Consider the following 26,284-nt stretch of genomic DNA (forward strand, 5'->3'; position numbering starts at 1 on the left):
AAAACCATAGTATAGTGTAAAAACATGAAATAAATAATACTACTAATAGAGAGGCTGAGATAGAAGAACAAGATTTCAAGACCCTTATGTTGTACACAGCAAGACACTGTCACGAACAAACAAGCTGATAGTGTATATAGATTGCACAATATCGGACCTATTTCTCCAGTTACCAAATTAGAGAGACCATTGGATGACAATCAACAAATTTCTAATTCCTCATATTTTTGGATTTCAATCGATTAGGATATGTTGGTAATATTAATTTTCATATTAAGATATTAAGAAAAAGTAATTGTCACTTCCTGTTGTTTTTATTGTAAGAGGTAGAATTAGGTTTGTGTGGATTTGTTGAAAGATTACTTTCTTGCTTCTTTTAGGGTAGAGTTTTGCACCTTATGTTTTCCATCTATTATCCTTTGTAGAGCTGGATTTGTGGAAAGATGTTGTGTAAATTTTGTTTTGTCATGGAATATCTTGTTTTCTCCATCTATGGTAATTGAGAGTTTGGCTGGGTATAGTAGCCTGAGCTGGCATTTGTGTTCTTGTAGGGTCTGTATGACATCTGCCCAGGATCTTCTAGCTTTCATAGTCTCTGGTGAGAAGTCTGGTATAATTCTGATAGGCCTGCCTTTATATGTTACTTGATCATTTCCCCTTACTGCTTCTAAAACTCTTTCTTTGTTTAGTGCATTTGGTGTTTTGATTATTATTTGATGGGAGGAATTTCTTTTCTGGTCCAGTCTATTTGGAGTTCTGTAGGCTTCTTGTATGTTCATGGGCATCTCTTTCTTTAGGTTAGGGAAGTTTTTTTTTTTATAGTTTTGTTGAAGATATTTACTGGCTCTTTAAGTTGGGAATCTTCACTCTCTTTTATATGTATTATCCTTAGGTTTTGTCTTCTCATTGTGTCCTGGATTTCCTGGATGTTTTGGATTAGGAGCTTTTTGCTTTTTGCATTTTCTTTGACTTTTGTGTCAATGTTTTCTATGGTATCTTTTGCACCTGAGATTCTCTCTTCTATCTCTTGTATTCTGTTGGTGATGCTTGCATCCATGACTCCTGATCTCTTTCCTAGGTTTTCTAACTCCAGAGTTGTGTCCCTTTGTGATTTCTTAAATTGTTCCTATTTCCATTTTTAGAACTTGGATTTTTTTTTCATTTCCTTCGCCTGTTTGATTATGTTTTCCTGTAGTTCTTTATGGGATTTTTATGTTTCCTCTTTAAGGGCTTCTATCTGTTTACCTGTATCTCTCTTATATTTCTTTAAGGGAGTTATTTATGTCCTTCTTAAAGTCCTCTATCACCATCAAGAGAAGTGATCTTTAGATTTGAACTTTTCCAGTGTGATGGTGTATCCAGGACTTACTATGGTGGGAGACTTAGGTTCTGATGATGACAAGTATCCTTGGTTTCTGTTGCATATGTTCTTATGCTTGCCTCTGGCCATCTGATTATCTCTAGTGCTACCTGCCCTTGCTATATCTGACTGGAGCCTGTCCTTCCTGTGATCCTGGTTGTGTCAGAACTCCTCAGAGTTCAGCTGTCTCTGTGATCCTGTGATTCTGTGATCCTGTGATCCTGAAATCCTGGGTGTTTCAGAGCTTCTGGGAGTCAAGCTGCCCCTGGGACTCTGAGATCCTGGTATGACTAAGGTCCTGGGATCCTGGGATCCTGGGATTCTGGGCATGTTAGAGCATCTGGGAGTAGAGTTTCCTATGGGTTTTGTAGGACTAGCTACAAAGTTCACGCCCAAGGTCTGCTCAGGGCACAGGCCCAGACCAACCAGAAGGCCATCAGTTGCTTTCTGACATGCAAAATGACTTAATACACATTTCCCATTATACCAACACCATGGTTGTAAAATCTGGGACTGTGTCTTTATCATGATTATTATGTTATTCCAGGAGCCAGGCAGGTGTATGTGAATGTACAATAAGAGAATTAAAGTGAGCTGTGCAGTGGTGGCACAGGCCTTTAATTCCAGCACTTAGGAGGCAGAGGCAGGCAGGTACATTTCTGAGTTAGAGGCCAGCCTGGTCTATAGAGTGAGTTCCAGGACATCCAGGGCTACACAGAGAAACCTTGTCTCAAAAAAAACAAACAAAAAAAAAACAAACAAAAGAGAGAGAGAGAGAGAGAGAGAGAGAGAAAATTAAAGTGATTTTTAATACTACGTTTCAATTTTATATGTCAAAAGAGTTCATTCAAGTGGCATTATTTAGAGGAGGAAGACATAAGAAAGAAGGAAAAAACAAGAGGGTATGTATGATATTGGGGGTGAAGATTTCTTGGGGGTCTTCCTGAATGGCCGTTCGATCTATGTTTACCCTTTTGATGGTGTTCTGGTGACCTTTGCACTCTCTAAGTAGATGGTTCTTCCAAGATAACTGGAGTGAGTCTCTTTTGGAAGGGTCTCTTACCATGCCTCCAAATAGTGTGTGTGCTTTAGACAGGACACCCTCCAGGGCAGAAGGACCGGGTCTGTCCCACAGGAGGCCAACCTCAGACCCAGGGAGCATCCTTGTCGTGTCATCAATGAATTGGCTTGCTGCTGGAGTGTCATTTTCCCTGAACTAGCTGTGAACTGTCTGTGCTTGCTGAGATTTAAGGCCAAAAGTTTTTACCAAGGTCTTCATTTTCTGCCAAAGTCAAGGTTAAGAAGCCAGGTCCACCTGCCTCTTCAGCATGCCTCCCTATGAGAAAGCAGAAGAATCATGGTAGTGGTGGTAATTATCCCGAAGTTCTTTTCCCAGATTATTATACTAACTTTTAAGAAAATGTTAATGGCTCCCTCTGGGCATTTTCCCTAGGACCTCTCAAGGCCACTGAAGTTGCTGCCATGGCTGATTAACAAGGAGCAAAAGTTTTTTTGGGAATTCAGATATTTTCATACATTCTAGAGAAAGTCAAGAAGAAGAAAAGACTCAAGTTCTTACTAGTGTAGCTCCTTTCCAGGGGTGGGGGTGGAGGACGTGGAACAAGCATGCACGGCTGCAGAGCCTCTTGTTTACTGTAACATGCCTGTGGCTTTCAATTTGAGTGTGGCTTTCTATGTGATATAAAAAGACATGGAGTTCAGACTGATTCAAAGAATGTGTGAGGGAAAAGACAGCACCATTCTTGGAAACTTTAAAAAAAAAAAAATCATTCTTTATGCATAAAAATAAATCCTGGGAAGCGTACTGAGCACAAACAAGGAAACGTTACAGAAATGAGCTCCAAACTAAAAGAAAACTCTTCCCAAATATCTCCAATGGCTTATTTTTGCTATCATTTTTAGTATCAGTGTTAGGCTGGTATAAGAAGAGCCAGCATCCTGCGAGAGGCACAAGTGCTGGGGTTTAGCTCGAGGAGGAGGCCCACCAATGTCCTGCTGCCTCTAGGGCTGCAGAGCAATGAGCAAGCAGGTGGTCTGGGGCTGGAATGTCTTGCAGCTGGGAGTTCACATGACACTCTTGAAACATGCACTCCAGAATCAGTGGCCAATGAGCTCATGAACTATAGTGAAGCTGCCAGCCCAGGACTGGGTGGAGGATCCCGAGCGAGCACAGCCTGGTACAGCTCTGGTCCCCAGGGTCAGGTGCGATGCAGTCCCTCACAGCTCCCATGGCTTCCTGCCTGGGGCTTCTCATCCTGTCCTCTTGTTTGCTTACCAACTGCAGGTTCATCCCAGAAGCTTGGTCTGCCTGCACTGTCACTTGTGGTGTGGGAACCCAGGTGCGAATAATAAGATGCCAGGTGCTCCTGCCTTTCTCTCAGTCTGTGGCTGACCTGCCTGCGGATGAATGTGAAGGGCCCAAGCCAGCCTCACAACGTGCCTGTTATGCGGGACCGTGCAACGGGGAAACTCCTGAATTTAACCCAGATAATGGAGACGGACTCTTGGGTGGCCTGCAGGACCTAGACGAGCTGTATGACTGGGAATATGAGGGCTTCACCAAGTGCTCTGAGTCATGTGGAGGAGGTAAGGAGGGGAGCCTAGATCAGAGCCTGCCATCTTCCCGGCTTCTTCTGTCCCTGCATGCATCTCTATCAGGTAACTGAAGAAAGGAGAGGCAGCCATTCCAAACATAAAACGTCCCAAATGAAACCCTGATGGATTTCTTTCGTCCCCAGAGGCTCTCACAGTCAGCCCTGAGCGGCCAGCACAACTGATGCCTTATGCCTTGGCTTGCAGCTGTTTCCAGCCCTGTCATTCCAATGTCTTGTTCTCAACGTTCAGTCTTATTTGTCTGCCCCTTTTCCACGGTGCATTTAAGGTGAAGGGGAATCCCACTGCAGCACTTTCTACTGTCCTCAAGAACACAATAGAGTCCCTATGACTTATTCAGCTCAGTTTTCCAACTGTAAGAGGGTGTTGAAAGCCAACAAACACCGTGAATAACATGAGCGACCGAGCAAGTGAGAGACAGAGACAGAGACAGACAGACAGAGACAGAGAGAGACAGACAGAGACAGACAGAGACAGTGAGAGAGAGAACAGTGACCAAAGGTAGACCTGTAAGAGGAAGATCATGATGCAGAGAAGCAGGGGGACTTTTTCTGTCTCTCACAGCTAATAACGATAGCACTGGGCCCCAGCCAAGGCTTCTGTTTTCTGTCCTCATTCAGTCCTTCTATCATACTATACCTTGCCTAGGCTCATACAGAATCTCTGAAGCTTTCTCATTGTGAATATTATTTAGTGGCAAATGTTTATATATATTTTCACCTCATTCCCTTGGGTGTATTCCATGATGCTCTAGAAATAACTTCAGCAATGTTGACATTAATGTATTAATGATGGCCAGTAACTGCCTATATTTATGGAGTAGTGAATATATCAAAATTTGATGTATATGTTGAAGGAAGATTATAACTAAGCTAATTAATCCCTTCAGTCATTTTTGAGGGAGGCCTTGGAAATATGTGTGGTTGCATTAATCTGTATGGGCATGTAAAGAGAAACCAGGAGGTGGTGTCAGGAGTCTTCCTGAATTACTTCTCCACCGTGAGTTTGAGACAGTCTCTCTCAGAACCAGGAGCAGGCTTCTTCAGCTAGACTGGCTGGCTGGCCAGCTGGTCCCTGGGACCCACTGTCTCTGCACCCCAGTGTTGCGATCACAGGCACATGCTGCCAAGCTCAGCCTTTTAGTGCGTGCTATCTATCTGAACTTGGATGTGGACACTTATACTGAATCATCTGCCCAGCCTCTTCAGTGATTCTTTAGTGTTATAAAAAGGAGTGCGCTAGGAAGATAAATTAATTCTATGCCTCCCCATTGTGAATAAGTACATTATTAGATTGATATTGCAACTATTGAACACATTAGAGGTTTTGACAGGTGACAGAGTGCAGATTGATTCTCCACTAAGATATTAGTGAGGAGTGAAGTTCCACATGCCCAGCAAAGATTTGACTTAAACAGTGTTGGGGGGGTGAGGTACGTGGTGAGGTGGAGGATAGTCAAATAGTTTTCCCAAACTGTTTTCAAAAGCATGACATTTGGGAAACTCTTTTAAAAGCATCTTTTGTTCTGGTTGAGAATGTAAGACTAAATGTGCTCACATTGTCCATTCACATGGGGTTGAAAGGGAATGGCTGCTACTATCAAAGAATGTACTTTTCTCTGGCCGCTCTCTCTTTTTAAACATTTAATAGTTCTGACCTCAGGGTTCTTGTTTGTTTGCACATCTTCCAATTTCAAACCCTGGGATTGTTGGAGTGTTTTAATGGAGAGCCCTGGTATTTTAAAAATCAAAATGCTTCCAAATGACTCTAGGAGAGAGCTTCCTGGAACTCAGCTAATGTGCTGTATTTACTTGGTGTGGTTCCCTCTCTTTGAGGGTTTCCTCTCTTTCATGCCTAATGAGGGAGATGTGTTAAATAAACTTTGCAGATCTCTGAGCTCCTATTGGAGCCAAGAGGTCAGGCAAAAGTCTGGATGTGCTTGGTGGCTGCCATGGCTTCTTTTATTTTCCCTTTGTTTTTAAGACAGGGTATTACTATCTAACCCAGGCTGTCCTTGAACTTGTGTAACCTCCACCCTAGCCTCCTGAGTGCTGGTATCACAAGCATGCACCATGATACTCAATTGCTTTGTCAAATATAAGGAATGAATCACAATTCCAATGGTTGTGCTTTTATCCCCATAATCACCTGAATTGCATATATATATACTGTGGTTCTCAGTTTTAAATCAAGCCTGGAATTTTTGAGAAAGCGGAAAACTAGATGCAATAATAGGATATATAGACAGCCAGATACCTTCATCTATAAGAACCAAAGTCTAATATGGACCAACCAGGAGTTTAAAATTGAATTTTGAAGGTATATGTGAAAAATATTAATTTCAAGAATATTCAGCAGAAACTGATTGAGAAATAAGGATTAGATGTTTGATATACAATTGATCTCTACCTCTAGGAACTGGAAGGTTTTATATGACATAAATTGCTCTTCATTTATACCCAAGAGAGGACAAAGTTCCTAAATTGTCTTAGGTTTTTAACTGTTGACAACTGAGCACAATGTGCCAAGGTAATATATTTACACCTAAAATGTTAGAGTTTAAAATTCCAAAGTGGTGAAAATATGATTGGGTTATGTGTTCCATATGATGCCCATATGCACTAACAAATCACTTCACTATATGGGACATATATATTTTCAAATCACCATTTGGCAGTGACATTTTACTGTATTATCAACCTTGATCTTCCACTAAAATAAAATTCACAAGATTACATATATTTTTAATCACTCTTGCTTAAACCAACTTAAAGTGTGCAGTATTAACAAATAGATTTTTAAATCAGTTGGCGTTCTAGAGCTAGCCAGGCTAATTTTATTGTTTCTACAATCTGAAGAGATGAAATTGGAGGGAACAAAGGTAATCTTTCACCGAGAGGAAGGAGTAACCAGAGGAACTAGTTAAGTACTTTCAATCTATAGCTAGTGGCTGAGGCTCACAGAGCTGTCATCAAATATCATGCAACAATCATACAATGCTGGGAGATATAAACACAGGAAAGTTCACCTGCTTGAAGATGGAAGTCCACAGACCTGTGAATGGTGTCCTATCAGCTCTGCTCATCGTGCTGTGATTTCCTATGAGTGGGTTGCTGGATGTGCTCCAGGAGAGCCATTCTGAATCTAAGCAGCACTGAGGTATTAACTTCCTAGCTATCAAAGCAACTTGAAAGTCTGGTTTAGGAAAAACAGAGAACTGGCGTCAGCAGACATTAGGGTGGCATCTTGGATGGGTTGCTACTTTTCCTTCTCACTCCTCTCTTCTCCTTTTGTCAGAAGGGGAGAATCTTTCTGTTGGAATATGCTGTGCTTGAACATAGGATCTCCATTACTTTTGTAAGATTGGTTTCAGGGGACCCCTGAGACTGCTCAGTGGGTAAGAGTGCTTGCTATGCAAATATGAGGACCCGAGTTCAGATCCCACCAGCACATAGAAGCTCAGTGTGGCTGGGTAACTGCATGCTTGTAATCTCAGAGCTGTGGGGGTGAGGGGACAGGCTTGCTGAGGCTTGCTGACTGACAGCCCAGCTACAGCTCAGTGAGAGACCCTGTCTCAGAGAAATGGGACAGGGAACAATGGAGCAGAATATCCAACATCCTCATCTGGCATCTGCATATGCACTAGCAAACCCAAGTGTACATATCACACACATACACTACGCTCTCACAATACACAAACATATATAATATGTATGGGTCCAGGATTCTGTTAGTCCTTCTCCAAAGAGCATGAACTAAAAGCTACAGCACTACATTTTTGCCGTCCTCCCAGTGCCAGGAATCCTGGTAGCACAGAGCCTTTCCCATTCTTTCCATACTACCCATATCAGGGCAGCACCTCCCTCCATGGTCCTTTCCTCCAAGCATCCCATCCCTCCCCTTTCAGTCTGTTTCCCTTTGTGTTTAGACTGTCCTGCCCATTAGTTAGTCATTGATGTGTTCATCCAAAAAAATGAACTATGTTGATCACAGGGTTGGCCCCATGTACTTCTGTCTTGGGTTTCCCCACCTAAGAATGTCCAGGCAACTGTCCCCATGGCAAACGAGACTTAATACACAGTGCTGCAGAGCCTAGCACATTGTTTTATAATTCTTTCAATTAAAACTTAGTAACTCTGGAGTGCTTCTTGATCTCACCTTTTGATCTGCTGTGATTAATGCTCTGAAGAAGTAGTAGTTGGGCTTTTGAAATCCAAGGGAGATCCCTGATGTCCTACAGAAACCTTGCCTTTTGTACCCCACTCCTTGCCATCTTGGAAGTGCTTACATTCTATAAACAAAGAGGGCTGGAGCAAACAAGTGAGTTCCAGCCCTCACAAACCTAAAGCAGGTACTTTCATATAAGGCACATGACAAGCTCTCTAGTCACTTACTGCCTCAGAGCTCTTGGAAATCACCCCTTTCATAAGGCTTTCCACAGCCAGAATAAAGCCCAAATATGTTTTCTAGAATCTCTAAAATGCTATCAAGTAGACACTAAAGAAAATGTCTTATTTGTTAAAGTTAGTATACAAGTATTGGATTTCATTATGGCGTCCTTACACATACCATTCTCTTCTGCTCTCAATTGCTCCCTTCCCCTGCCCGTCTTTTCCCCATTCCACATCTTCCACCTACTTTCCTTTCTTCCTCCAGCTAGTCTCCCTTTCTGTTTATTTTTATATGTATTACCAATTACTTTATTTCCCACACCTCTGAAAACCTATTCCTCTCCTCCCTCGATTTCTAACATGTTAATATGTAGATTCACATATGTAGATACACACATGCATACACACACACACACATGCAAGAGAGAGTGAAAGAGAGAACCCACATGTATGAGAAAATACATGATAGATGTCTCTTGAGATTGGCTTATTCCATTTAACATAGTGATTTCCAGTTACATCCATTTTATCAAAAATGCAATGATTTTATTTTTTATGGCTATCTAAAATTCCATGGTGTACACACAACAATTTTTTTAACTGTCTGTTGATTAATATATAACTTGGTTCCACTTCCTGGCTTTTATGCATAGGGCAGCTATAAACACGGATGTACAAGTATCCCAATGGCATGCCTAATTACAACCTCTGGTTATACACCCCAGAATGGCCCAGCTAGATGATGGTTTTGTTTCCAGTGTTTTGAGGAACCTCCATACTGCTTTTCATAGTGGCTGCACAAGTTTTCATTCCCACCACAATGAAATGCTCATTAGCATTCATTGCCATTTGGTTTTAGATGAGAGATATTTTGATTGGAGTAAGATAGAATCTTAAAGAAGTTCTAATTTACATTTCTGATGGCTAAGTATATTTAACATTGTTCAGGTATTTATTGGACACCTTCTTCTTCTTCTCTTCTTCTCCTCCTCCTCCTCCTCTTCCTCTTCCTCCTCTTCTTCTCCTTTCCTCCTCCTCCTCCTCCTCCTCCTCCTCCTCCTCCTCTTCTCCTCCCTTCCTTTCTTCTTTTTTCCTCCTTCCTCTTCCTCTTTTTATCCTCCTCCTCCTTCTTTTCTCATCTGTCTTCTCATCCTTTTTAGGTGTGTGTGGTGTGTGGATATATGTGGATGCTTGTATGCTATGAACACTGATGCACATAAGTACTGTGGTGTGCATGTGGATGTCGGAAGATGAGTTTAGGAGTTGGTTCTTACCTACCATCTTGTTCCTGCCACTTTGCTAGGCAATCCAACTGTCTTGCAAGCTTGAGCAATTCTCCTCTCCACCTCCCATCTCAATATAGGAACACTGGGATTTCAGATCCATGCTGCTGGTTCTGGCTTTTTCCCTGGCTCCAGGGACCTAAACTTGAGCCATTGGACCTTCATGGCAAGTACCTTTAAACATTGAGCTACCTCTCCAGCCATCTTTTTCTTCTATTGAGAACTGCCTATTCAGTTCATTGGCTCATTTGTTGATAGGAGTTTGGTTGTGTGCGTGTTTAATTTTTGCACTTCTCTGTTTATCCTTACTATTAATCCCTGCCTGGTACATAGTTTTCAAGGCTTTGTTTCATTTTTTGTGCTATTGAAAACCTGTTCAGAAGTTCTTGGCTATACCTATATCTTGAAGTGCTTCTCCTGTAAACTTTCTAGTCCTACATTAAGGTCTTTGATCCATTTTGAATGATTTTTTTCTACCATGAAAATCAAGTTTTCCCAACACATCTTAAGACACTGTCTTTTCTCCAATGTATGGTTGTTATACCTTTATTAAAAATCAGGTTTCTATAACCTTGTGGCCTTATTTCTGGATCCTCTGTTCTATTCTACTGGAATACTAGTCTAGTTTTGTGCTAGTGTAAAGTTGGTTTTGTTGGTGTATAATTTGAGATTGGGTACTGTGACACTTTCAGTATTGTTCTTTCTATTAAGGGGTATTTTAGTGATTAGGGCCTTTGATAGCTGCATATAAACCCTAGAATTATATTTTGCATTTCTATGGACAATGTCACTTGAATTTTGATGGGAATTGGATTGAATCTCTAAACCACCTAAATGCAGCTATATTTATAATATTAAATCTCTTTATCTATAGGGGTATGAAGTCTTTGCCTCTTCTAAGGATTTTACTGTGGAGGGATTGCTCACCTGTTTTGGTAGATCTATTTCTAGATGTTTTAGTCCTTGTGAAAGATGTTGTGAGTGTGATTTAGAAAATCATTTCTAGCATAATACAGCTCTAGATCCTTCACGCAACAGTAAGCATGGCTGTTAGTGTTTCCATTACTGCGACATATACCTGAGGGAAACATTTTCAAAGGAGAACAGTTTCACTTTGGCTCATAGTTTAAGGGACTCCAGTCCATAGTTAGCACCTTCACTGTCATATGCCTGAAGTGAGGTGGGGTGTCATGGCAGCAGGACCAGGAAGCATAGAAAATGTATTTTTATCATCCTCATTGTGGGGAAAGGCTGATGTATCTTCGCAGGGCACACTCCCAGTAACCCACTTTCCTCCCTGAACCTGAACTATGAATTCTATCAAAGGTACGCACTAATTAGGAAATTCTGTTGTTGTTTAGACTTTTGATTCTTACTTTTTGAGGCAGGGTCTTACTCTGTTGCCCACAATGGCCCAGAATTCATGGTGAACCTACTATGTAGCAATATGGCCTCATACCAGCTAAAGTCCTCCTGCCTTACCTTCCTGGGTTTGGGGGCTATAGGCTTGAGCTATCACACCCAGCATTTGGGGGCTAGAGGCATGAGCTATCACACCCAACAAGAGTTCAGGGGGCTACAGGCATGAGCTATTGCACCCAGCAAGATTTCAGATAATTTATTTGGTCTTTATTTACTGTGCCATGAAGTGCTCCCTATGCATTAAATTATCACATTTTGGCATCAGTGGCTCTAGGCTTGTTGGCATTTTTAAAGTATTTTAACAGCATTGGTAGCAGCCTCAGGATTCAATACTGTTCCCTTCAGCTGGCAACCAAAGCCCCAGTTCATGAGCCTTCAGGGGATAGCTCAGATTAAAACCATAACAGTAAGCTGCATGCAGTGGCTTGTCATCACGGCTTTAAGAATCCTATACCATCCCCTTGGGAAATCACAGATGGAAGCCACAATATCTTGTGATCTGTTTAGTTATGTCGTCATACCATGAATTTGCAGATTTGGAGACCTTCCCACAGTTGGCATTACATACTATGATAGAATGATTTAAATATCTATAAATCTTAAATGTTTCACATGGATCTGGCCATCACAAATTAAAGAAAATTTAGAAGCCATAAAAGCTTAGAGGGAAAGGAATAAAATGCTGAAATAGTCATGTCAAAGGCATGACAAATACTACAGTCTATTAAAGACAAAAATAATGTCTTAGATGGGAGGAAACCAATTTGGATTCTGGTTTTGCAGTGTCACTTTTTAAATGATGCCCCTGCTTGGGACCTAGGTCATTGTAACATCTACTTGAGAAGCATTCTTTTGTTTGAGAGACTCAAAGAAATCAAGGGTAGATAGGAAGAAAACTAACAAGCAGTAGATATTTGTATTCTATTAGGTATCATTTGGTGAAAGAATATGAGAGAAAGAGAGATAGAAAGAGAGAGAGAGAGAAGAGAGAGAGTAGATATCCATATATCAATTATAACTATATACAAAGTTCTAATAGATCTACATCTTTAGATGCAGGTATCTTTGCATATACAACTGTATATGGCTAAAAGCAAATTAGCAAGAATGTTGTGTCTCGCCACTTCCCTTAAACTGCATGCTGCTGAAATGATTCCAGACAAATGTCTAGGTTATTTCTGAAGATGTCTATGGAATCAGATATGACAGGCTCTTGGTATTTTTAAGTGTTAATTCTGTCAGTGTTTTTAGAGCCTTAGATATACTCAGCTTCACCATTCAGCAACCACGTGACCTTAGGAAAGTCTTTTCATGCCTCTAAGCTCCAGTTTCCATTTCTGTAACTTGGGTTTAAATAGTGCTTGCCTCATAGAATCATAGAGAGAATGAATGATATGTGCTAAGTACATTGCCTGGGCCATAGTGGACACTGTATATGTTAGATGTTACAACTCCAGGCAATAGAATAAAATCTCCAGTCAGTGGACTCATTTAAGTGGTGTAGGCTCCATGAAGGTCTTCACAGGGTACCCTGTGGACCATCTTGGGTTATCTACCCAGTCACCCTTGTCAGCCACTGCTCAGAACACTATGCTAACACTAGATTGTGCAGGTGTCTGTGGGGATATTGTTTTCTATGGCTTTAGTCACTATGCACTTTATGTATTGTTTAAACTTCCAGAGTTTCCCTAAATCACAGGAGAAATTAAACAGAATCAAAACAAAACCAGGAAGAACAGAGTCATTGATGTAAAGGCGCAGGAACTGAGCAGCTGATAGAATGCTGGATATTAAAATGTGATCTTACCCCTCTCTTATTAAAATATCTCTACTTCATTAAAATATAATGTTTAGTATTGGATCTCGTAGGATCTCTTTTCATTTGTTGCTTTGTTAATGGTTACACTGTTACTCTGTTCTGCTCTTTCTAACACTAAATTATCATGTTTTCCCATCAATGGCTATATGGTCTGATAGCATTTTCTTAATTTTTTTTGACATTAAGATATAATTATACCATTTACCCTTCCCTCTCTTCAACTTTGCTCATGCATCTTCCCTTGATCTATCTCAAATTCATGGCCTATATTTCTTTAACATATACATACATACATACAAAATATATGTGTGTATGCTTATGTGTGTGTGCATGTGTGTATTCCTAAACATATAAATACAACCTGCTCAGTTCATATAAAGTTACTCATATGTTTATGATTTCAGGGCTGAATACCAATTGGTATTAATTCATTTGGGGTCTCTTCCCTAGGAAAGACTAGTTTTCTTGCTCTTAGCATTCCTTAGTTACCTGTAGTTCTTTGTCTAAGGTTGAGGGACTATTAGACTTCCTCCTTGTGTTATCATGTCTATTGGTGTAAGTCTTATTAGGCTAGTGTTTAGGTGTGTTGATAAGACTGATATTTCTGGGAGGCAATGTCTCAAACTTCCTGTTCTTCTGGGTTTTATAATCTTTTCATCCCCTCTTCACTATGACTCTTGAGCCTTAGATGCAAGTGATGTGGTTTGGGTGTATCAGTTGGGACTGGGCACTACACATTTTGATTGGTTGTGATTTTCAGTAATGATCTCTGTTGCAAGGAGACATTTCTTTGATGAGGGATGAGACCTATACCTATCTGTGGGTTGAAGGATAAATATTTAGAATGTAGTTAGGAATTATGTGGCACTAATAGGTTCTCTATCAAATCCATCATTTTACTAGCTCCCATTAAACGGCTGGGTTTTTCAGTATCAGGCATGACTTAACTGTTGGTAAGCAGGTCTTCAGTCCAATTAGAGAGCTCTTGGTTACCACCATGGCACATGTACCATTATTGCACTCCTAGGGTTACTGTGCTTATGCTGATCATTGTTTTAGTTCATGGGCATCATGGCAGAGTGGCATTATCTATTACTTCCCTCCATTTGAAGCTTGCATACTACCTTCTGTTTCCTTGAAAACCAGTCCTCAGGGTAGAGGTTTTCAGATCAGGACCGGCTGAGATCATCTCAGTCATGTGTCCAAAGAACATGTTGTTCTTAATGTCTAGGGAGCAAGCAAGTATATCAGCAATAGCCTATGTTTAGGGAATCTCTTGGACAACCCTGACCAATTCAAAATGGGGTTTCTCATGCCTGGTGTTTGGGCTTTTGTAAATATTCTGTGAATACTTAGAGAAGCATTGTCAGCCCAGATGAGAATTTTCATTTAAACTGTGTGTGTTATATAATCTTAAGTAGATATTAATAATTCATTGGCTTTTTCAGATATTATTATTATTTTACCCTCCCTGCTTCCTAATCAAATCCCTCCATCTTTCTATATCATCTTTAAATTACTTGTACCCTGATGTGCCCCTTCAATTTTCCCCCATTCCCCTACACTGGCAACAATCCCCATCCTAATCTAACAGTTACGTCAGGTTATATACTCCCATTTGAAGATTTAAAAGTATGAACTTCAGGTGACAGAAGACATGTTATGTTTGTTTCTAGGTCTAGGTTACTTCAATCAAAATGATTCTTTCTAGTTCTATCCTTTTGCCTGAAAAATTCATAATACTCTTTATAACTGAATTGTATGCCATTCTGTATGCATACCACATTTTCATTATTCATTCATCAGTTAAGGACATTTAGGTTGTTTCCATTTCCTGGGTATTGTGAATAAAGGGGCAACGAGCATTGCTGAGCTAGCAAGTATCTGTGTACCGGGATGGTGAGTCCTTTTGGCATATGCTAAGGAGTAGCACAGCTGGGTCATGCGGCAGATTTATTTTTTAGCATTTTCAACACTAATTGCAAGAGTTGCTGGACTGCCTTGGTAGCATTGTTACAGCATTTCAGCCACCTACGTTTTCAGAAAGTTGCCCTCCTCAACAGGTATACTGAGAGAGGTCACAGGCTCATGAATTCCTCCTTTCTGGTAGAAGGTACTTTTAAAGAGTTGTGGTGCCTGAGTACAAACCCAGGGCTTTGTTCATGCTGAGCAGTCACCCAACCACTGAGCTACGCTCCCAGCCCTAGATCAATTGATGCTTAACAAGATTGGCAGTGCTGTGCTTCAAACCGTAGCCTCTAATGTGGAGTGAGAGTCCCGCCGATCCGAGACCTCCCACCGGCTGCCTGTCTACACTTCATCACCCCAACATACACCCACTCTGCACTCTGGCCTAACCGTGTGATTTGTACACAGGTGTCCAGGAGGCTGTGGTAAGCTGCCTGAACAAACAGACCCGGGAGCTAGCTGATGAGAACCTGTGTGTGACCAGCCGACGGCCCCCACAGCTCCTGAAATCCTGTAACTTGGATCCCTGCCCAGCAAGGTAAGGGATGTGTTGCTGCCCTGCCAACCAGGAGCATGTGTTGAACTGGGTGCATCTCTCTATGGGTAACAGAGGAACACTTATTGTTACCCAGTGTTTTGAAAACCAATTAGCGTCAGTTCAAACTTCTAGTCAAATCCACTTAAATTTAATTGAAAGCAGGGCCCTGGAATTCTATCCCAATCAATGGTCATATAGTCCAGAGGCTCCATGCACTGAGCAAATTTATGGCGTGGATGTTATGTGCATGTAGCACTCTGTTGCTTTCCCCTAAAGTGAAAATGAACTGACCACAGACTTCATGATCTATGCTACATTTTAGCCCGTATGCCAAAGCCTTGAACCATAGTAATAAACTGGCTTTGAAATCACAGAGTATAAGGTACTGAAGCATCTGGGTGGTATAATTGACCCACTGTGAAATCTGTGTGCACACAGCATACAGATTCATTCTCGCATGCTTGGGTGTGTGTGTGTATCATTCCACATGCGTAAAATCAATTAGAGCATTTCATTGTTCAGCCTGGCCTGTGTCTCATTATCGCCCAACCTTGAGTCTTTGCTAATCAATCCAATCACTGCTTTGGTCCACAGGATTTTATGGTGTCTCAGGAAATTTGCCTTTTAGATACTTTTTTGGAGCAAATCCCCTATATGATTCTGGTTTGGATGAGATAGGTTTGAGGAACGAAAGCCAGACTTGCAAATCTACAGTTGCATTGAGGAATGTTATTGAATAAGGTCATGTCCTAGATATGAAAAGAATCATGCTTCTGAATAGTTCTCATTTCTCTGCAAAATATAAGAGTCACTATACTGTTTTCAGGTGCTAACAGTAGCTTGCTGGTAAAACCTGTGTGCCAATTGTCTTCTTTCTCAGCTATGTTTTTGTAGATTCCTTATTTTTGGTCTTGAAAGAAACAGTTTCAGGCCTTCTCCAGTCATATGACCCAGCTCCATGGTGACTTTCTGGTCACCATAGTTGTTCCATGAATTAATATGAATGCCAAAATTGAGCTTTCCCTTTAAATATAGAAGTGACCTTGGCCAACTGCCACATCCTCCAAAGCCAGCCAGGGCTGGGCAGAGAGAAGCTGACAAAGACAAGCAAGATCCAGTGTGCTAAATCCCAAGCAAGTTTGTAGCATGACTGCTATATGCACGTGCCCATGGGGCAACTAATTCCTCAACTATCTCAAACTCTCCACTGTCCAAGTGTGTGACCCTATGACTTTAGTTGATTAGAAAAGAGTACAAACTCCTCTACTTGGTGACAGTCTCCCATATTAAAAGAAGGCTTCTAGGTACTTGGCTAGAAGGTCAACAGGGCTGGGTCTCATCCTACCTGTCTCACCATGTAGCTCTGTAGCCTTAGCAAGTTGACTGTTCTGTTTCCCCATGAATGAAATTACTGGACAAGACAATAAGAGGCTACCATGCAAATATCCAGTGTTATTCAGTATCCCTATCCAGTGATTACTCATTATCCCATAGGCAGAAGTTTCACACAGCTATCAGCTCTTCTGTGTGTTGTCAACTGCTGTCCTTTATATCCTGCTCATTTGCCATCATTAGGAAATAAATGTCTTTTTAGCACATTCCACAGCTATGATGAGCTGAGGCAAAGCCAAGGAGTCAGTACTTGGATTGGGAGAAAACTGCTGGCATGTGTATCCACTGAATCTATTCTTTCTCTGAGCAGAAAATGTTATTACTATTATTATTTACATTATTATTAAAAACATGGTACAAGTATACTTCCTATTCTCAAAGGGCTAAGATTAATTTAGATAAGATTAGTTTACCCTGTTCTTTCCTGTGGACTCTTTTGGGATACTTTCAGAGCAGTCTTCTTTTCCTGATCCACTTGGAATAAGATGTATACACATTTGTTTGGTAGAAATGTAGCCATGTACCCTTAGTCCGCTCATTTAGATCTTCAGTTCACCATTCTTTAGGAAGCTCCTGTGTTCCCTGTAGGTTTTGATGGATCTTATGATGGATCCAAACTTTCCACACTATCTTTTATGCTCTTGGCCTTTGCTGAAATCCACATGCTCTTTTTGAAAAAAGAAAACCACAGCATTCCTATGCAACATAGAGAAATGCTTCAAGTCTTTACTCTTGTTGTCTGTGAAGAGATTTTGGGTTAAGAAATGCCTCCTTCCTAGGGGAGTTGTCAATGCTCATGATTGCCAGTGAGGCAGCAGCCAATCTCACCTATGTAGGGACTAATGCTGTAGCATTCAGTGCACCGAGGGCTTCTGTCTCTCTGAGCAGCTTCTGAGGCCCACACGTGGTGCTTCTGGTTTCTTCTGTGTGAAACTGAGTTTGTATCAGAAGCACATGTCTGGCTTTTGCCCGTGTTCCCACATGCAGCTTTCAGACCTGGTCCCCCACGGCAGGAGAGGCACATCCTGGGCTCAAAGGACCTTTTGCAACCTTTTTGTGTCTTTCTGAGTACATATGTATGCATGTGTACAATGCTTATCTTCTTTAAATAACTTTTAAAAAAAACAGTAGTTTCTATTGAAGGGGCTAGATTTCAAAGTCCTTGCTCTCAGCTTTATGTTGTGATCCTTCTCTTTTGATATCTGTGATATAGGAAACAACAGGTGGCAGGTGATTGTTCACCTGGAGGCCATGTTTGTAATTAGGAAGGTTTAGACCATGCTGTGAATGAGAGCCCAAAGGGATCACTGCTATTTCTATCCTCTTTATCCCTCTCTTCCATCTTTCAGGTGACTTTTAAAATGCCATTATTAGGCTCCTTTTCACAAACTCAAGGCCTTAATTGTCAAACTAAAATATAAATATGATTAGAGCATTTATCTTATCACTTGTATACAAGAAAGTATACTCAAAGTAAAGAAGGATACAAGGTAGGGACAGGGACAAAAAGTTTGAGTGGTTGTTAGCAATGGTCAATGGAAAGGTTGGTTCTAGAAGGGCAAGAATCAGACGGTGGAGGATAAGTATTTATTCCTTTTCAACCTTCCCTAAAATTGGCCATAAAACATTGGATGCAGTTTTGCTTATAAGCCATCAGTGAGAGCTTTCTTCAAAGTTGATAGGAAAGGAGTTATTATCATAGAGAAGGAAACTCTTTTGTGCACATTTAACACTAAACAATTTGAGTTTCAGAGGCTATATCATCTTCTGCAGTGTGCCATCTGTGAGTGGGGTTGGTCCCAAGAAGATTTTAAAAAGAAGCCAAGAGCCATTGTGGGGAAAGAAGTCTGTCTCTGTTCCAAACTTATTAAAAAACAAAACTTTCTGGGTGTTCCAGTTATCTAAGTAGCTCATGAAGAGACCTATCCTTTAAAACTTAAAACTTAAAAACTTAAAAACTTAAAAAGGGAATATCAAAGAAGAGAAGGTCAAAAGATGGGAAGAGCCAGAGGATCAAAATGGCTACTGTGAGAGAGTGTCTTTGATGCTTTGATGCATCTCAGGGATGCTACCATCATGAACTTTCAACAGTATAGTTGCCTGCATGTGACCTGCAGGGACCATACCAAACAACACACCATTGTGTATGGGAGAAAAGTTTGTAAAGCCTTACCCCTGGGTGAGGAACTATAGGTAATCAAAAGATGTTGAGGGAGAGAGAATCAGTTTTCTCTAGGAATGAACCCCTAATAGGCTTTCCAATCCTAAGTGGTCAGTTCTAAACACATGTACCTCTAAGCAACACTAACTAGGCTCAGTAGATTGTGTGTGTGTGTGTGTGTGTGTGTGTGTGTGTGTGTGTGCGCACGCGCGCGCGTGTGTATGCATATAAAACAATCTAACAATAATATTATAGAAGAGATCATGAATTCAAGATGAGGTGAGGGACATGAGAAGAACTGAAGGGGGAAAGAAAGGTAAAATGATGTGATTACAGTGCCTTCAGGCACAAAATTCTTGAAAAAAAAGATTTTTTTTAAAAGTCCTTAAGCACAGCAGTAGTAACCAGGGGAGAAAGGTAATACCCCCCCTTAAACAGCTTAGTCAATACACCCCCCCTTAAACAGCTTAGTCCCACCCTTCCTTGCCCATAGAAAGACATGCTGGTATTTGTAAACAAGATCTTATTCTATTTATTGCTCAGAAAGTTCAAGTTTTCACTTAGCACCGCTCACTGCTAAGCTTTTTCACCCCTGAGACACTCAAAAAAGACGAGCAAGTAGATGTAGACCTGTGGTCAAGCCTCTCTGGCCACCTTTCACTAACCTTTGAAGGGATATAGATATTTTTAGATCTTCATTTTCTTCTTTCAATTGGGAAAACATTTTATAATGCTGGGTATGGTGAGTCATGACTACAAGTCAATACTTAAGGGACTGAGGCAAGCGGATTGCCATGGAGTTGTGGTAAGCCTGGGCTATATAATGAGTTCCAGGTCAGCACAAGCTACTGGGTGAGACGCTGTCATTAGCAAAAACAATAATAAGATCTGTGCTGGGTGTAACTCGGGGTCGGGGGTACCTGACTAGCATGCATGAGGTCTTGAGTTCAATACCCTGTACCCCTCTGTATACCTACCACACACACACACACACACTGCCAGGTATAAAAAAACACATGTCTAAAACCCCAGAACTCAGATGTCGAATCAGGAGGATCGTGAATTCCAGGCCTGCCTAAGGTACCTGAGCACCCGTCTGCCTCAAAACTTAAAAATGAAGAAAAATAAAAACAAAATCACAGTCGTCACTCAGAGAAATACATGGCCCTCTTTTAGTTTAGCGAAGAAACAAAAGTCATCATTTCCATGAAAACCTGAGAGTTTTAAATTCAAGACTTAAATTCAATTAGATTCCAGTGAAGTCTTAATAAATAAGTTACTATCTCCCTGGTTTATAACAGCAGTGACATGAGCAGCCAAAGGAAACCAGAAAGCACTACTTTTTTAAAAAAAAAAAGTATGACTGTTATTAATTATAAGCATTTGATAGCTCAGCCAGTGTGTGTTGAAAAGATTTGGTAAATGTATGTGGAGGAGGGGAACAGAGTCAGCAACGAAAGCCAGATGGCTGAAAATGAAGGACATTCCAGGCAATTTCTACAGCTTTGTTCTAACATACTTCTTAAACTAACCTTTTATTTCTGTGCAGCAGAGAACAGCTGAGTGGTGCCGGGGAGATAAACAGTGGAGGGGGGCTCCTAATTCCAGGAATGGTATTCAGTCTCTTCCCTCTTCTCCATCCCCACCCTCTGAACTGTCCCTAATCTCTGCTCCATCCTAGAACCATTCTGAGAACCAACAAGAAGAAAAGAAGCTGAGAATCCTGATTTAAAGGGAGCGTTAGGGTCACAGAGTCCCCTCTTTAAAACGCAGACCAGAACACCCACTTTATTGTGCACTAACAAGACCCATGCACACTGACAGCAAGTGATTTCCAATTTCAACTTTTCTTTTATATTCACTTAAAATGGCGAGAGCAAAAGGTGTCCCTTTTAAGACAGCCAGGCTTTCATTGAGTTGATGGGGCTTTCAAAGTATTGCAGGCACCCTGGTCCTGTTTTAAGGGCTGCTATTTCAACTTGCTCTCCAAACATTGGTTTATCTTCTGCTGGTTCCCTAGAGCTTCCATCTGCTCATATGCTGCTTTTCGGCTCTGTCCACAGTAACTTTTAAAATCAAAAAGCAAAAGCACACCAAAACTCACCAGCATCCACAGACATTAAGTCCAGATTTGGAGGCCATGTTCAGATGTCTTTAGAGTAATAACTCTTACTACCATGCCTTCTCTGGCATATCCTGGTGTATCTTCTATTTTTTCCCCTTTCTTCTACTGATGGGTAGGTTACAACAGAGCACCATGCTTCTTAATTGTTAAACTCGTTGGGTAGTGAGCCTGGGCTACTTCTTCACCAGGAATGTTAGAATTGGTCCAGTAACATTTTGATATCAAAAAAAATAAAAATTGCATTATGGGGAGGCTAAAATTACTTCGTACACATAGACTTCAATTTCATGGAACTGGAGAGAAAATGAAGCAACAAAATGTACCTTCTAAACATGTCACCTGAAAGAGTAGATGATTCATTCAAAACAGGTGCAAACAACAGCTTTGGGGACACCCATCCATCGAGCCCGAAGAAGGAAAGCTTTTCTGATTTCTTAACACCTAAATAATTAAATGTCCCCTTAGACCACGAAACCCTGCCTAAATTCCATGATGTCTTTATACAGACAGTTGACCACTTTTAAGTTTCTGCACAAAAGTTAAAGCAGAGAGGATATTTACATTTTAATTCTGAAACAATAAAAATGAAAACAGGCAGGCATCTTCAGGCCCAGCAGGCTGCTGGTACCAATCCTCAGAATGAACAGAACACAAAACCCCATCTTGAAGATGTCACCTGTTAAAGGATGACTTCAAAACAGCATTGTATCTGAGGGAGCATGAGGCCTCAAGGCAGATTCTTCCTCAAGGAGGTAGGGCCCGGGCTGAATGATGAAGCATAAAAGTAGGATTCATCCAGTTGAAGGGAAGAGAACATGTTTCAGACCAAAGGGAAGGACAAGAAGCAAGTGACATAAAGAACTGGCAGAGGTCACACGCATGGAGACCATGGAGCTCAATGAAGAAGCTTTAACAGTGTCATAAAAGGGCCAGTCTTACTTGGAGAAAGATGCCCCATACTGACCACCAACACACACACACAAAAAAAAAACAGTAGTGACTAGCTTTCATTACCACGTATGTATCGCAATTGTTTCTCATGTAGAATCAGAAATGGTATTATCTGTGTAATATTTTCATTGACAAAAAGCAGTGCAAATGTCAGCATTTTGTTTGCTCACTTTCGTAACCCAGCGTGTGCTGACTGAGCCTGTCCACCTGACAGGATAATGGTGCCACAGGGAAGGGAACCAGAAAGGAAGTCATGATCAAACTAGCTAATGGCACTTGATCACTGAGGATTATATTTCCTATAGAATAAAAAGTTTGCAAATAAGAAAGAAAATACGCGGCCAGTCCCACAACACGCAGAGGAAGCTCCACTCCCAGGCGCTCTAACAAGCCTAGGATCAGAGGTGAGGAGGACACAACATCCCAAAACTGGGAGTAACTGGGACCAGCAGGACCCAGGCACACAGGAACTCTGCCAGTCCAGTGGCACTGGTTCCTTCCAGTCTGTCTGGGCCTGCTGGTGCCCTGAGCAGACCTTGGGCACAAATTCCAGAGCCTGTCCCACAACACCCAGAGGAAGCTCCACTCCCAGGTGCTATAACAAGCCCAAGGATCACAGGATCCCAGAATCACAGGATCAGAGAGACAGCTTGACTCTGAGGAGTTCTGACACAACCAGGATCACAGGAAGGACAGGTTCCAGTCAAATTTAGCAAGGTCAAGTAGCACTAGAGATAACCAGATGGCTCAGGGCAAGAGTAAGAAAGTAAACAACACAAACCAAGGTTACTTGGCATTATCAGAACCCAATTCTCCCACCATAGCAAGTCCTGGACACACCATCACAACAGAAAAGAAAAATTCAGATCTAAAATCACTTCTCATGATAATGATACAGGACATTAAGAAAGACATAAATAGAACCCACAAAGAAATACAGGAGAACACAGGTAAACAGCTAGAAGCACTTCAAGAGGAAACACAAAAATTCCTTAAAGAACTACAGGAAAACACAATCAAACAGGTGAAGGAAATGAACAAAACCATTCAGAATCTAAAAGTGGAATTAGAAACAATTTAAGAAATTACAAAGGGACACAACCCTGGAGTTAGAAAACCTAGGAAAGAGATCAGGAGTCATAGATGCAAGCATTGCCAACAGAATATAAGAGATAGAAGAAAGAATCTCAGGTGCAAAAGAGTCCATAGAAAGCATTGACACAACAGGCAAAGAAAATGCAAAAAGCAAAAAGATCCTAATCCAAAACACCCAGGAAATCCAGGACACAATGAGAAGACCAAACCAAAGGATAATAGGTATAGAAGAGAGTGAAGATTCCCAACTTAAAGGGCCAGTAAATATCTTCAACAAAACTATAGAAAAAAAACTTCCCTAACCTAAAGAAAGAGATGCCCATGAACATAGAAGCCTACAGAACTCCAAATAGATTGGACCAGAAAAGGAATTCCTACCGTCACATAATAATCAAAACACCAAATGCACTAAACAAAGAAAGAATTTTAAAAGCAGTAAAGGAAAAAGGTCAAGTAACATATAAAGGCAGGCCTATCAGAATTACACCAGACTTCTCACCAGAGACTGAAACCTAGAAGAGACTATGCAAGCTGGGCAAATGTCATACAGACCCTACAAGAACACAAATGCCAGCCCAGGCTACTATACCCAGCAAAACTCTCAATTACCATAGATGGAGAAAACAAGATATTCCATGACAAAATTTGCACAATATCTTTCCACAAATCTAGCTCTACAAAGGGTAATAGATGAAAAACACCTACATAAGGAGCAAAACTACACCCTTGAAAAAGCAAGAAACCCACAATAAACCCACATAAACCTAATTCCACCTCTTACAACAAAAATGACAGGAAGTAACAATTACTTTTTCTTAATATCTTAATATGAAAATTAATATTACCAACATATCCTAATTGATTGAAATCCAAAAATATGAGGAATTAGAAATTTGTTATCATCCAATGGTCTCTCTAATTTGGTAATTGGAGAAATAGGTCCAATATTATACAATCCATATATACTTTCAGCTTGTTTGTTCGGGACAGTGTCTTGCTGTGAACAACATAAAGGTCTTGAAATCTTGCTTCTCCTATCTCAGCCTGTCTATTAGTAGTATTATTTATTTCATGTTTTTACACTATACTATGGTTTTCAGAACACCTTAAATATTTCAAAAGTATTTATACAGCCAAAAGAAACATAGACAATTAAATTGGGAGGCAGCTTGTAAGAAAACAACAAAGAGTGAGACTAAATGCTTTACTTGATGTTTGTAACTCTTTTATCAAGTTTGAAGAAGAGGACTTTATAAGTTACTCTTTCTCTGAGATGAATGCTTTTCCAAATTATCACAGCCAATGAACCAGATTCTTACCCTCACCTAATGTCTGTGCCACCCTCCAAGCAGAACCATTGTTCATTGAAACAGTTGGTGAATGACTTTATGGATAGACCATCTTAATACACACACCATTTCTTAAATGAATGTAACCTGTTCTCTGTGGGCTGAGAATAAAGTCACTCACTCAAGTCAAATAGCTTTGACCATAGCAGGAAGTCTGTATCACAAAATCGTACCTACAATTCATTCCTTGGCATAGCAGAATTGTCAACTCTCAGCTTAGCTACGATGGAGGTAAAATCCTTTGGGGATGTGAGGGTCATTGAAGTACAGCCTTATTACAATGAAATCCAATATCTAAAAATTGTTCTTATTTTGGGCTTGTACCACAGTAAGAGCCAAGATTTTAAACTCTACTAAATACAAAACAAACAAACAAACAAAAAGACTTTATATATTTATGTCCATTTAAGAAAATACTAGTAGTGATGTATTATGTTAATACATGTTTGGAGTTTGGAGTTATTTAAAATGTTAATACATTTTAAATACATGTTAATACATATTTGGAGTTTGGAGTTATTTAAAATGTATATTGAGAAAAATGTATGTATTTTCAGTATTGCTGTAGACAAGCATCTACATAAATTGATTGTTGTTTAATGTCAAACAACTTTTATAATACTCATTTTTATTGTTATAATATTTTATAAATTTTAAAGAATATGACAAAAAAGGTATTGTAGGTATTGAAGGAGGAGTTGGGGTACAAAAGGGAAACAAGAATGTGATTTAATTCTATTTACTTTAAATATGTTTTTAAATGTTAACAAATTCAGATCAATTGAAATCATGTATCTTTTCTCATCATAATGCAATAAAACTTAAATCAATAAAAAAATGTATTACAGCAAAAAAATTAAAAGAAAATATGCACAGATTCTATTAGAAAACAAAAACACCTGGTATCAAATTTAACATAGAGTAACATCTCTGCACAAAACAGAAACTGGCTTGCATGATAAAGAACCATAGCATGTACTGAGAATGCAGTTTTACTTTTCATATGAAGCTCTTAGGCCTGGCATTCAGGCCTTGAGAACAGCTACAGACTGAAATGGTAAATGTTTTCACAATACCTTAATTACATTTGTATGTGTGAGAAGAACATAAAACACCCCGCATCCTTCTACTTAGAAGTTTATGATGCCCTTAAAGATAATCGGAATTTCTCTTTGTTCAGTCTCCATTGAATAAGTATTTATTGACTGTTTCCAGTGCCAGGCATTGTGCTGTGGTTATAGTCATGAACAAAACTTGCTTTGTTCTCTGAAGCTGGGAATGCCAGTTCTTAGAGATGGTCAAAGCCTGACTATTTGTTCATTTGTTTGATTTGTTGTTTTGTTTTGCTTTGGTACTTGAATTCTATCTGGGGCCTCAATCATACCATGCATGCTTGGTACAACTGAGTTAATCTCAGTTGCATATATTTTAAACCCTGATATAATGAAGAAACATGGGGAGTTTTATAGTTCAGAAATCTTACTCCTTACGAACCAGTTAACAGAAATGAAGTAGCACTTTGAAACATTTTTTAGCTTTCCCTTCCATCAACTTTGAAAGTCCTGGAGTTAATGGCAGTCAAAGATTTGTCCAAGGCTTTTGGACAATATTTGAAACTGTAACAATACTGAAAGTTAATAAACCCCCAAATTTAAGAAATTTAAATTCTTCCTTTCACAAAAGTTGTCTCAAGCATGGTGTGTCTTCACAGCATTACAACAGTGACTAAGACAAACACTAAGAGGAGACTTGGCAATGCTAAATATTCTGCATCAGAAAAGAGAAGATTCCTTAAA

At 40.2% G+C, this 26,284-nt stretch overlaps 1 protein-coding gene across 6 annotated transcripts in view; it reads left to right on the plus strand.

Moving 5' to 3' along the window:
• Nucleotides 1–26,284, plus strand: part of Adamtsl1 (ADAMTS like 1) — an 895,122-nt gene that overhangs the window by 731,392 nt on the left and 137,446 nt on the right. For all 6 annotated transcript variants that reach the window (XM_031377794.1, XM_031377795.1, XM_031377796.1 and 3 more), the window contains 2 exons: nucleotides 3,666–3,967; nucleotides 15,286–15,415. In XM_031377794.1, coding sequence (XP_031233654.1) covers nucleotides 3,666–3,967; nucleotides 15,286–15,415 — 432 coding nt within the window. The remainder of the gene's footprint in view (nucleotides 1–3,665; nucleotides 3,968–15,285; nucleotides 15,416–26,284) is intronic.

The sequence above is a fragment of the Mastomys coucha genome, unplaced genomic scaffold (assembly GCF_008632895.1).
Source record: "Mastomys coucha isolate ucsf_1 unplaced genomic scaffold, UCSF_Mcou_1 pScaffold18, whole genome shotgun sequence".
NCBI classification, from domain to species: domain Eukaryota; kingdom Metazoa; phylum Chordata; class Mammalia; order Rodentia; family Muridae; genus Mastomys; species Mastomys coucha.